Here is a 14,467-nt window from a genome sequence, read left to right as displayed (position 1 = left end):
CTTCAATTTTACATTAAAAATTATTTATTTATTTATAAAATAAAAAAAAAACTAAATCATTCTTCAGTTTTACATTACAAATTATTTATTTTATAAAATAAAACATGTTTTAACGCATTCGTAATTCACACGAAACATGTCGTATACCCTCAGGATAATTCGGAATGTTTTCAAATTATTTTTAAATCACTGGCAGGATTCTGCAAGTAAAGTTTTGATTGGTGGACATGAGCTCCAACTGGCTGTCTTTAGATCCACATGTAATAGTGGAGTTAATTTTAATTAGATTGTATAATTCTGTATATGGCGTTATAACGCAGTACTAAAAAGTTGCAATCTTATATTATGTTTACCCACACCTTCCTACCACAAACAAATACTTTTAGTACGGCGTTTTAATGCCGTAATAGGGCATTATAACGTCGTATTACAGCGTTATAATGCCCTCTTACGGCGTTATAATGCACTATTACTGCATTATAACGCCCTATTTTACGGCATATTAACGCCATAATTTACGGCGTTAATTCGCTATAATAGTATAAGGGCATATGTAGTTAAAATAGGTCCCGTGGGAATTTCATGTTAATTTTTGGAACCAATGATATTAATAATCATTATTGTATACAGATTCAGAAAAAAATATGGTGCCATTTTTTCTAACGAGTATCAAGGTCATTCTGAGGTCACTAAAGGTCACCACTATAAATCTGTTCAAGGCGCTAATTGAAATAATGTGTCACCGTATACTGTCTTTAAAATACTGGAATGTAGTATGTTAAAAGAAAGGAAACCACTACATTAAAACATCAGTAAATATTTGTTTTATTGTTGTTAGGGGCGGATATAGAAATTTGAAAAGGGGGGGAGGGTGGGGGTGAAATATTCTAACTACTAGATGTTATATTATATTTGGTCAAATTAACCACAAATTTGCAGTTTCTGTTTTAAAAAATGGTATATGTATTTAGTGTCTGTCAAAAAGGGTCTGTTCAGTGTAACTCAGACGTAGTGGTGCACACACATTTCTGATAGTGTGTACAATGTGGGCATCGACTAAGCATAGATAGATATAGATGTGTGCAATCTTTCCACTGTAAAATAGGTAGTAGGGCATTCAGACTACTAACTGGAGATCATCCATAAAGTAATTATTTTTCAAAATCAAGTATTGTTTTATCACCCCTCCTCAGGTACATGTTTTGTACATTTGATCATTACACACACACACACACACACACACACACACACTCACCCCGCATGTTGAGGACAACGTTGATCTTTCACGCTGAAAAGTACATCGGATACAATTAGGAGCATTGATTGCATCCATCTTACACCAATAAAATAATGTATTTTGGCGTATGTACCCCTTCCCCTTGTAATGCCCAAATCCCTCCCCAAATGGGCAAATGTACGTTAATGATGGCCCTTTGCTGCATTTAAAAAAATAGTCACTAACAAGTAGTGTTTGACCTAACAGTCTGTCACAATACAGGAAATACTAGTATGTCATAAAAAGAGTATTACCCCTTGTACCCCCAGAATTTGCCTGTTTAACATACCCCACTAAATAGCTGTAGTACCCCAGTGCTCCTTTTTTAAAATGTCTATATCCGCCCCTAACCACAATAAAACAAATATTTTCTGATGTTTTAATGTAGTTTACATGGTTTTCTTTCTTTTAACATACTACATGCCAGTATTTTAAAGACAATATACGGTGACACATTATTTCAATTAGCGCCTTGAACAGATTTATAGTGGTGACCTTTAGTGACCTCAAAATGACCTTGATATTCGTTAGAAAAAATGGCACCATATTTTTTTCTGAATCTGTATACAATAATGATTATTAATATCATAGGTTCCAAAAATTAACATGAAATTCCCACGGGACCTATTTTAGCTGCATATGCCCCTACACTATTATAGCAAATTAACGCCGTAAATTATGGCGTTAATATGCCGTAAAATAGGGTGTTATAATGCAGTAATAGTGCGTTATAACGCCGTAAGGGGGCATTATAACGCTGTAATACGGCGTTATAATGCCCTATTACGGCATTAAAACGCCATACTAAAAGTGGTGATTTATTTGTTTTGGCGGAAATCAGCCACCGTAGAATAGTGTCAAAAATGAACCCAAAATCATACAATTTGGGACACATTTTGGAACGAAACACAACAATTTAACTAAAAATATTTAAAGTGAGTCCTAGCTCTTTATAATTATGACCCAACTAGTAATTTCTTTGAAACTAAAAATACCTGTATCTTTCTTTATTTTTAAACCATAGGTGGATATTTCACTAGTCTTTTAGACCGGGGCGAAATATAGCCCAGTGGTAAAGCGTTCGCTTAATGCGCGGTAGGTCTAGGATCGATCAACGTTGGTGGACCCATTGGACTATTTCTTGTTCCAGCCAGTGCTCCACAACTGGTGTAACAAAGGCCGTGGTATGTGCTATCCTGTATGTGGGATGGTGCATATAAAAGATCCCTTGCAGCTAATCGAAAAGAGTAGCCCATGAAGTGGCGACAACGGGTTTCCTCTCTCAATATCTGTGTGGTCCTTAACCATATGTCTGATGCCATATATCCGTAAATAAAATGTGTTGAGTGCGTCATTAAATAAAACATTTCCTTCCTTCGTTGTGTAGACCATGCATAGACACTAATTAATCACTGTTGACAATGTAACGCTTTTAAGCAACTATATGTACTTCCATTTAGAATCGCCCTTGTTCTGGTAGGCCAGAATCAACACCACACTGTGAACATATGGCATGAGATCAACTCACTATCTCTGTTAAACGTCTTAGGGACCAAATGGATACACCACTAGGTCTTTGGCCCGACAATCCATGTACAAGCCAATTAATATTCGATCTGGGATGTTAAGCTACATAACTTGAAAGGCATTTCAGAATATATACAACTCCAAAGTTACCAGCTTTTATTATAAACAGTACTGCACTAAAACCACATTGGTGTGTTCAGAAGAGACAAGCCTGTTGTACCCAAATTAGCGTGATTCAAAGCACTGGAGTTAGGGTGGGATTTCTGAGCACATATATGACTCTTCTGTACATCATCTATGGAAACTTGACGGGTATAATGTCTATGGACTATATTTTGCAGTTTTTGGTCTTTCCGTCAGTTTGCCAAATTGGTCTTGACGCTCTTTTGCAAGACGACAAGGCCAAATCCTATCGTGCCTAGTTTATAACCGATTACCGCACATAAAATTGTGTTCAGCATATATATATGCCAAACCCCATCCTCACCAGATTTGTCATAATAATAATAATAATAATAATAATAACAACAACAACAACAGAAGGTTACAGAAATAGTAGTGCATTAATCTACCTTGTGGCCTTCTGTCTATTAAGCATTAAAAATTATTACTCTGCATAAAATTAAATAAACAATGTAATAGCAAAAGACAATATAATCATCCTTCATTAAATGCATCGAAATTATAAGGTAAATACCCATGATGCATACATCATACAATTTTTTTTACATATACAAACAAATGTTTAATTATAACAACTTGATATAATCATAAATAAATAGAATTTAAACGTACAGACTCCTGAGTAAAGAATTTACAAAACATTTTCAAGAGACAATTTTGTTATGAATTTTTTATATTGTCTTTTAAATGAAGGTAAGGATAAACTTTTTTTAAAATAAAATATGGGATTGTATTCCATGTTTCAAAACCGGAATACTATGTCAAAATTGACGTACATTAAATTCATGACCCTTACCATGTAACTATAACATAGTGAACTATGTCGCTTGGTATTAGACCTATGGATATAACATTTCACCTTTTATTTGTACGGCATTAGCTATATATATATATATATATATATATATATAAAATATTTGGTATATTTATACATGATATATCGTCTTGACACAACTAGAGCACGTCGATATATTAATCATCGGTTACTGGGTGTCAAAACATTTGATAGTTCTGACACGTCCAAGAGAAAACCTGCTACTCTTTTCCACCTAATAGTTGCAAAGAACATTTTATCCATATGCACTTTATTCGCAGAGGACGGCACATGCCAAGCCCTTTGATAGTCTAATCGTAGGATACTGGTTGAGAAAGGGGGGGGGGGGGGGGTGTCATAAAATGGTCCGCAGAGAGGGTTCAATGATCTACGACCCAAGCCTCTCTTTCTATGGACCTGAGCTAGATCCCACCCCCAATGTTTGAGGGTTTTTTGGCAGGCCAACAGAGACGTTTTAATAGCAAAATTTACATATTACATATATATATATATATATATATATATATATATATATATATATATATATATATATATATATATATATATATTGGCATAAAATATCAATGGCTGTATAAATATAATAAATGTTTCTAGTCGGATTAGGATTAGAAACAAATTAACTTAGGATTTTCGATGTATAATACATCTATTATGTCTGTTCATGATAATAGACTAATCAATAGTTTCAAAATGTTAACTTTATAGGTAGGGTCTCCACGAGTACTCGGGCACGGGCCGAGTCTATCAAGACTCGAGTCCGTTCACAGGACTCGAGTACCCGAGCAAGGAAGAACATTCCGGTTACACTATATAGAGTTATGAGACATGCAGGGGAAACAAAAAGTCGAATGTGTGGAATGCAATACAAGTGCATGATTTGACATTCATTTTCAGCGCTTGAATTAAGATGCATATGGCTAGTTTACTTTGTCCTTAGTCTAGTATATATAGTCTCATTATCATCTAGTGTTCGTGTCGGGTACTCGGGTCCGGCTCGAGTTTGATCTTCGAGTACTCGAGTTCAATATTTTGGACCAAGACCAAATTGCAGGGCTTCTAGATTATGGTAGCCCCACTCCCATGGTTAGTGATATTCAGTGCTGGGCTAGTAAATAATTACTATTGCCATGCCCAACGGCTAGTTAAGAAAAATTGAGATCAAATGTTGCAGTTAAGTCTATTTTGTTAATATGAATATCCTGACCCTCTATCTCCCTCTTTATGTGACGTATCTGTTGATTATTATTATTTAGTAAAAGTGTATTAACTTAAAGTAGGGCTGGTGAATTTTAAATCGTGGCTAGTAAATTTTTAAAATCACTGATCCCATGGCTAGTGAATTTAATAAAAATTCTAGAAGCCCTGCAAATTGCATGGGAGCACCAGCAGTCCAACCGGAGCCGGTAACAGACGGAGGGTGGTATGGTACGTGCTATGTAATTTGGAATGTCCCGTAGGATCAATCCAAAGGGAATTCAAATGGGTGCGCATTTTGATGAGGGATATCGGACCCTAAATCGTGGAGGCCCTATTTATAGGCATTTGGAAGGAGCAGTACATAACCCAGTGGTAAAGCACACGCTTGATGCACGGTCAGTCTCGGTTCGATCCCAGTCGGTGGGCACATTTGGCCATTTCTTGTTCATGCCAGTGACTGGTATTACATAGGCCGTAGTATGTGCTATTCTGTCTGTGGGATGGTGCATATAAAAGATATCTTGCTATACTAGCCTCTTTAAAAAAAAAAAAAAAAAAAAAAAAAAAAAAAAAAAAAAAAATGCACCGGGTTTCTGGGGACTGAGGACTAGCCTATATATTAATATTTACCAAATATTTCACACCCAATAACCGATGATTAAAAAAATAATAATAAACAACGTGCTCTAGAGGTTTTATTAAATAAAACTTTAACTTTATAGGCGTTTGGAATGCGCGCGCAACGACATTTGCTGATGGTCTGTTTTATTTATAGGCTAAGCGACCGAATGGAAATGTTATATGCTCGGTTCATTAGAAGTTGTGAATATCGATCGTGTTTCCCAATTCACAACTTGTGAAGACTGTTAAACAGTTCGAAATAACCCAAAAATGGTGGAATAAACACAAATCATTGGCGCAATTATAAGTTGGCTTGTATGAGATTGGAGACTGTTCACTGGGTGAAGTGGAACGATTATTCACGGGTACCAAATAAACCACCAATACTAAGTTGCGCTGAGAGATAGACTGTTTCCACTCTGGGTGTTATTAAAGTGCTCTTAAGCGTTATCTTGCGCATCAAATACAACATACCAGTCGTCCATTCCACGAGAAAGTGCAGTTTTTTTCGGTTTGGGATGACAGGATTGTCGGTTTGACAAGAAACAACAAAAAGCAGACGTCGCCCGAACAATGTCTTCGAGTGGAAAAGGGAAGAGAGATAAATGTCGAATAGAAGAAGGGACAGTTGAGGTATAGACATTTTAATTAAAAACACAGCCAGGTTACTCCTGCAAAGTGTGTGCTATAAAATCTTCACAAAAATCATTTTGGTATGACTCTTGAGTCTGAGTGTTGACAATTAGACCCTGGGTCAGTAAGTGACCTTTAAGAGTAAATGACTAAATGATAAAACAAAAAACTTTGGTCAGACTCAGGCCTAGTGCATGGGGCACATTAAGTCAATACTTTTCTTAATGTGCACAGCTAGTTGCTTCCCTCTTATTTAGCAAATTTAAAATGGCACGGCAATTTTTTATGTTGTTGGAAGATTTATTTTGTTAATAATGATGCAAGTTCTTCAGTCAGGATTTAGCGAGGATGGTAAGTTGAGGGTTATAAGCGAAACGGGAACCAAATTGGACAAAACATAACCTAGTGTTGGCTGAAACAGCACCAAATATTTTAAAATGTATGGCTAAAACAGAACAAGAATCATTACAGGTTGTGAACGATAATATACCTTGGATGTGAATCCATGATGTTTTGCTCCCAGTCAGTTCGCACCCAGTTCGACCTGTTTATCCCATGTACCAGTTCTCTCTCTCTCTCTCTCTCTCTCTCTCTCTCTCTCTCTCTCTCTCTCTCTCTCTCTCTCTCTCTCTCTCTCTCTCTCTCTCTCTCTCACTCTGTGTGTGTGTGTTTCTTAGAGGGAACGGATTGTTGTCTTTCCATGATTTGGACGGATTATGAGTCGGTCCGAGCACCGATGATATAATCACCAGTTTAATAAATATATAGAGCACTTTTACATATATATAAACCATGTCATCAACATCTATTAAAACTTCCATATCTGCCAGAGATAGGATCTGTTTTAAGAATAAAGAAATAATGTGAGTAAAAAGAATTATGAGTATCTACAAACTATCACAAATAAAATGAAATAAACCTCCACCTTATTTGATTTTCAAACAATGGTTAATCAGCTACATAACCTTAATGTTGATTATGCATCTTCGGTTAGCACCTAAGAGGGCTTTGAACCACAAGGCAATTCTATATGGCCTCTTCTGGTGAGTGTTATTCTAATTGAGGGATTATCTTTGTGGGGATGAACTGGTTAAGCATGTGGGGGCGAACTGACATCCTATTTGGGGGCGAACTGGCTTGGAGGATAAATGTCTGGTACCCCTTGGATGCTCGCCTGTTTGAACGTACACAAGGATCAAGGCCCACCCTTTGCTAACCTTTCCTCCAAGGCTTTAAATTATAAATTGTTTAAGATATTAAAGTTAATATTATTTTAAAATATACTGTTTAGACCAGCCTGACTGAAAAATGGGCCGACTAATGTAATTTACTAAGTTCAATAACGGTTATTATTTTTAGGCGTCTTTTATGGCCTGGTGCAAATAAGACTCAATTTTCTTGTCTCCAGTATATTTCAGCTTCTGAAAATGACTATTAATGTGATATTGATGGTTCTTTATTGTCAATTAATTTGTATACATGTACCCAATTGATATGTGTTTCAAATTTCAGACTTGTAATCACACTAACGGAAGTGCGTGACAAGCATATTTTTATAAAAACTACAATTATATGCAAATTAAAATAACACACTTCCTTAAGTGAATATGATTTCTGCGGTACATTTTAGAAAACTGGGTAATTGTCTCCAAAACCCCCTTTTTTCCCCATTTTACTTGTTTCTGCATGAATAGAAATTAAGATAAATTAGTTATTTGTGCCTAATATGAGTAATTTCATAACAAATGTAGTGATAATGTAAATAACTATTGTAGTTTATCCTTTCTATGCTTGTCTCACACTCTACTCGTATCGTTTGGTAGCATGTAACACCTGTCCCAACCATAACGGTGGTGGTTCTTCCTTATATATTGTTGTGTAGAATACTATATAGTTGCACTATTCATCCAATTCTCTTGCACACATTTCCGTAACCCATTATTATTATTTTCTCTTACAGTGGGCTTAATTCTCAAAGACAGTTCCAGACTAAGGACCTAAAACTAGTGTCCCAACCATAACGCTTCTGTCCCAACCATAACGGCAACAATATAGATTATTTTTTAGCAATAATATCACTTTACATGTCTCTAAAAGCTACCAAATTTAATAGCAGTAGATGTTTCAAACATGTTTTTATGTCATAACATTATAATGTACACTTTTTTTTACTGAATCATAATATTGATATTGGTGTCTGAATTGTGTTGAATCACAGAAAATATTTCATTAAAAGAAATTTATTCTATATAACATTGTATAATAAGTTATTGGACATAAACAATGCAAATAATACACATATTTGCTACAAAATGTGGATTGTGAGCACTTCCTTTGAAGCTACAGTTTGTTGTTTAGTATTGTGTCCCAACCATAACAGTCCAGGGTAACGCTAAGGATGTGGGCATTTGAGTGGCAATGTATGTCTAATCATAGATTAAATGGACACTTAAGTACATAATTCAGTAACTTTGAGCTATTTTTATGTTGTCTGGGTATTTAGTTCTGTGAAAGTTTAATTGTCTTTCATTTGACATATTGGCAGGTGTTCAAAATGTTAGTTCTTAGAAATAACTCTTCTATGATCATATTTATGTGAGTTTTTAGGAAGCTAAGATTGTTTTAAATGATTATCATATGAATGTATTATGTTTTTAATGATAACAGTAATAAAATGTCTACTATTAAATGTTAATTTGTTCAAATTGCTATTGTAAAGCGTGTCCCAACCATAACGGTGAAATCCTGTTCAGAGTGAAATATTCAAGAGCTTATGTTCATGCACTTACAAGACATATCTTCTTCAAATTTTCAGGAAGTTAAGTAAGCATGTCCAGAATTATAGTTATGACATTTTTACTAATCTAAATATGTGCCTTATTTAATTATTTTTTTTCCATAACTCCAGTTTCTGAAAATACATATAATTTTTCTATGTAAAATGTCAATATTTTTTTTATTAGCAACCGTTTATAGATGTATAGATGTTTATAAAATTGCATTAGGTCCATGCCAACATATCAACACTAAAAAACGTTGAAGATAATAAATAAAACTTGTATTATTAACTGGTCAGAATATTACAATGAAATTATGAAAAGGTGTCCATTGTATTCAAAATAGATACAAATTTTCCTAGTTCTATACATCTTAGCCACAAATTTATTTTTGTCATCAAAATATGTACTATTCCCCTGTTGAAATTGCTGAAAATCAGACTATTTGTTAAAGTTGAATTTTTTGTCAAATGTCACTTTATTTGCACCAGGCCGTATATATAATTTTTCTTGTGTTTTATGAACAAACAGAATAAATAAAATGCTTTGAGGGTGCGAAATAAGCGGTATCGCATCGCAGAATGTAATTGTAATTAAATATATATATTATTATGAAAATGTGCACAGCATTCAAGCATGGACTAAATTCAGTACCGAGGCCTTTAGTTTAGAATGCAATCAAATTGTCAAAAGTGATCAGAGGTGTGATCGATTATTTTGCCCTCACTGTAGCAGGCATCGAAATAAGCATTGCCTGGTAAACACAACTATATGAATGTTAGAATTTAATTCCTGTTACTACTACTTTTAACGCGGACATTCTGAAATTGTATCTCTGCGCGTGAATATCGGTACAAGAAATAAAATCCGGAAGTAAATGAAAACATGGATTGCTGAAATTGCTTTGCAATTGCACAAGTGTGCACGAACATTGGTGCAATTTCATACAGAAAAACGAAACGTGGAAATAAATTCATCTAGTGGATGCTGCTTAAATGTGAAATGCAATTGCACAAGTGCGCACGAACATCGATGCAATTCCTTATGAGAAAATGAAACACAGAAGTCCGGAATGCATTGCCTGGTTTGTGTATGTTCGGAAACGAAACTACCATTAACGTTGAAATTTTTGTCTTACAGGCATCGAAATAAGTCGAACGGTCGTTCAGGTTACCGGGAGGTTAGCACATGTTAGAGAAGTTTCAACGTTAACGGTAGTTTCGTTTCCGAATGTAAACCAGGCAATGCATTCAGGACTTCTGCGTTTCATTATCTCGTCAGGAATTGCATCGATGTTCGCGCGCAAGTCACTCCGCGTTTAAGCAGCATCCACTAGATGAATTTATGTCCGCGTTTTGTTTTCTCGTACAAAATTGCACCGATGTTCGTGCGCACTTGTGCAATTGCAAAGCAAATTTTGGCAATCCGCGTTTAAGCAGCGCCCACTAGATAAATTTACTTCCGGATTTCATTTCTCGTACCGATGTTCGCGCGTACCGTTACAATTTCAGAACGATCGCATAGTAGTAACAGGAATTCAATTCTAACTTTCATATAGTTGTGGAAACCTATAGGTTACCAGGTTATATTTTGTGGTAACCTGTAAATGGGTTACCAGACACAATGCTTATTTCGATGCCTGTCTTACATGTGGTAAACCTCCCGGTAACCAGAACGATCGTTCTCGATTTATTTCGATGCCTGTGTGTATCCCTTCTAGATACTAAGGTTGACGACAATCACTCTTCGCACCCTTGTTTTGGCTTTGTACCCAATAAATATAACATAACTTAACACAATTTCACTTCAAATCCATATTTCTTAAATAGTACAATTTTTTTTATCAAGATTTTCTTCAAACATTCCAGTGCATAATTAGTCATGTTAAAAAAAAAAAAATTCCAATAACAATTTTGCATTGGAATTTTTCCAGCAACAGCGTTCTTAACTTTTAGACTACCAGATTAATTTTTAACAAAAACCACGTTGAGTGGGTACAAGTTTTTAATTTTCACATATATTCACTTAAATGTTTTATAAATACATAAAATAAAGTTCATATTTGAATCAGTAAGTATTATTTTTATGATTTTTAGATCAGTTAATGTTGATTAAAATTATGCAAAAAAAAAGGGGGGGGGGGGTTGAGAAGTTGTTTACTTACAGGCATTTGTGGCCAGCTATCCAGTATTTTATGTCCATTATTCCCAATAACAGTGGTCTTGGTGGCGTCGTGGTTAGGCCATCGCTGTACAGGCTTGTAGGTACTGGGTTCGGATCCCAGTCGAGGCATGGGATTTTTAATCCAGATACCGACTCCAAACCCTGAGTGAGTGTTCCGCAAGGCTCAATGGGTAGGTGTAAACCACTTGCACCGACCAGTGATCCATAACTGGTTCAACAAAGGCCATGGTTTGTGCTATCCTGCCTGTGGGAAGTGCAAATAAAAGATCCCTTGCTGCTAATCGGAAAGAGTAGCCTATGTAGTGGCGACAGCGGATTTCCTCTCAAAATCTGTGTGGTCCGTAACCATATGTCTGACGCCATATAACCGTAAATAAAATGTGTTGAGTGCGTCGTTAAATAAAACATTTTTTTCTTTTCTTTCTGACCAGAATTTAAAAAGCCAGAAAAGAACTACAATTCATATCCCAATATTTGGTGATCTCCGTTGTTGTAAAATGATCAAATTTATTATCAAATTAGCTGTCACAATTGGCTATTGATCCTTGAATATAGACTGGTGCATCCCAGAACCAAACTAAATATTTTTTAGGTCAAACTTCTGTAAGTGGATTACTGTTCATGTGGTTATACTAATCAAAATAAGCCTCGGGGCCACCTGGATTTCGACTCCAAATTCAAGATGGCCGCCAAAATCCAAAATGGCCGCAATGCAAAGTTTCTCGTCTTGCAGATGACTTACAAATGAACATTTGGTGTGTATTTAGGGGTTTTCGGGGTCAAGGAAGTCATTTATGAAGATATTAAAATTGTTGGAAGCAAACTGTAGATATTAAATGCCGATTTGCAGCTGTTAAACTGTTTAACAGCTAAAAATATATTTCACTATTGACATACTAGCAGCTAAATAATTGAAAGACACATGTACTTAGATATCAACCGTTTATTCTTTATTCAGTAGTACATTATTACTATCTAGTTGACAGAAAAAAGAAAAAGATTGTTTATAGTTAGTGTTTTGGTTTTAGCATTCAAACTAGGATCAATATGCTGTATGCAAACAATGTACTCTAATGAAGTTTTACTTTAAACTAGATCTACTAATTTGAATTAATCTTTGATACAGAGTCAAACACAATTTTAGCCCTAGAAATAAATTTCATAGTCGGAATCTAAGCATTCTGATTGGCAATCATTCTCAATGTTGGAGGTACTTGAAGTTGTGTTAGTGCTATCACTGTTTTGTAGTTCATCTTCATGTTGACCTAAGTAACCAATCGAATCATCAAGAGACTTCACAGTTTTGTGTCTTCTCTTCTTCTGACGAGTTCCAGATAGGTCTCGTGCAACTGTCTGCTTCATATCCGCCATCCGGTTTCTGTTTTGGTCGTCTGCTGGCCTTTGTCAAAGATGGGAAGGAAATTGAGGACCAGTAAACCATATCGGTCTGATGCTGTATTCTGTTTGTTGCCAGCCTCGGTCGTCTAGAGCAGGTTGGTAGATGTTCTGCTCCAAGCATTGTCTCCAAATAAAAGTTTGCAAATCACTTCTTTTGACATGCTGTACACAACTGCTTTCATCAGGAATAAGAGTATTGCTGGATTTTATCTTTTGTTTTTCATACATTCTGACACGGGTACCAGCAAATGTTTCACCTTCCCTTCCACCATACATAATTGTTTGCAAAAACTGTTTTGCTGAAGAGAGATCATTCACAGAAATATCGGAAGTTCCCAAAGTAGACAGGAGACAGCCCTTCTTCAGATTCATCATTCTTTTAAATGGTTTTACCTTTCCAATACCAAATGGAAAGGAAGTTGTGTCACAACCTGTTATACTGTGATAGGCTGGCAACAGCCGGCATAACTCATCTCCATAATAGCGATGGATAGTAGATATGTTAACATACCGTTGGTGGTCAATTTTCATCATCCAGATATTGTCAGGCTTGCTGCATGAATACGCATAGCAGAGAAGAATCAAAATATCTGTGTCTGTTGCTACAACAATGACTGGATTTACCGACTTGGAAGCTTCAAGAATCAACCTTGTATCAGCATCAGGGTGGTTGCATGAAGGCAACGTACTGCTCAACAGCTGAAGGAGTTATTAGCCATGTCTTTTCTTCTTCTGTTAGCTTAAGTGGAATATGTACACTGCTGTTTTTATAATGGTTAACTAGAAAACTTATCAACTGTGTTTTGTTTTCACCATTTCTCAAAAACTAATCCCAGTCTTTTCCTTTTGGCATACTTTGAGCAGCACTTGTGATGTAGATTCGTCTACCAGGTTTACCATGTCTAATTTGAGTCAATTGTTTTACTGTGTTCATGTTGTATGAATCAAAGATGATTCCTACACCCAGTGCATCTACGGTATCCAGTGGCATACAAAATTTCAGAAGAGCATTTGCATAGTCTCCCCAAGTGTCTTTGGGTGGCACAGATATTATAGCGGCCATACCATCAATTAACCAATCACATTTCTTTAATGGTTTATTGTAGACAGAATCTGATTCTTCTATCAAATAATTTCTCAGTGCAGCTTTGGACCCCTGCCTTAAGTCATTCTCTGGTGTTGCCAAAGCCAGTGGGATAGATGTCAGTGGATAGGAATGTGCTTCCTCTGGGGAAGTTGTTTTTCCAACTAAAATTCCGAATGCTTGTCTGTCTTCTTTCAGAATGTTGACAACGCTTGAAGCTTTCTTCACTTTCTCCATTCCAGTCTTTAAGTTCTTTGTAGCAGCCTTCTCCAATATCTGTTGAAGACAATAGTCCTGCAATTACTTTAGGTTCAATTTCGGCTCCAGATTTCATGTGACGGGCAGCACCATCCATAAATGGGTCAAAATACTGTTTCAGCTGAAGAACAAGACTATTAATCCAGTGTTCGTGTTCCCTTTGAGCACTAAGCGTAGTTTCTCTGTGAACTGATGATGTCATGACATCAAGTTTTGCTTTCAGTTTAGTTCGTATTGTGGCCATTAAATGGCTGGTCTTAATGAAGGTATCTGTTGCTGTGTCATTGGTGCTGTAACCTCCTTGCATTGGTCCTCCTCTGACCTTTACTTCTCTGTTTATTGTTTCGGTTATCAGGTCTCCATGAATTGTAGAAAATGGTTCTCCAGATAATGATCCGCCAAAACCATTTTTTTTACCAGATCATTCCATGCCGCATTGTTACTAATTTCACACATTTCAAGATTGACATGCTGGAATGTCAAATACCTAGCAT

At 35.9% G+C, this 14,467-nt stretch overlaps 1 protein-coding gene across 1 annotated transcript in view; it reads left to right on the top strand.

The window, feature by feature from the left end:
• The first annotated feature begins 6,135 nt into the window (after nucleotides 1-6,135).
• The window catches only part of LOC121369020 (E3 ubiquitin-protein ligase TRIM37-like), a 64,428-nt gene continuing 56,096 nt past the window's right edge, over nucleotides 6,136-14,467 (top strand). The window contains exon 1 of the mRNA XM_041493824.1: nucleotides 6,136-6,272. Within this exon, the coding sequence (XP_041349758.1) occupies nucleotides 6,213-6,272 (60 nt within the window). The 5' untranslated portion in view covers nucleotides 6,136-6,212. The remainder of the gene's footprint in view (nucleotides 6,273-14,467) is intronic.

Source organism: Gigantopelta aegis, chromosome 3 (assembly GCF_016097555.1).
Source record: "Gigantopelta aegis isolate Gae_Host chromosome 3, Gae_host_genome, whole genome shotgun sequence".
Taxonomy (NCBI): Eukaryota; Metazoa; Mollusca; class Gastropoda; order Neomphalida; family Peltospiridae; genus Gigantopelta; species Gigantopelta aegis.
This window is presented reverse-complemented; position numbering and strand designations above follow the sequence as displayed.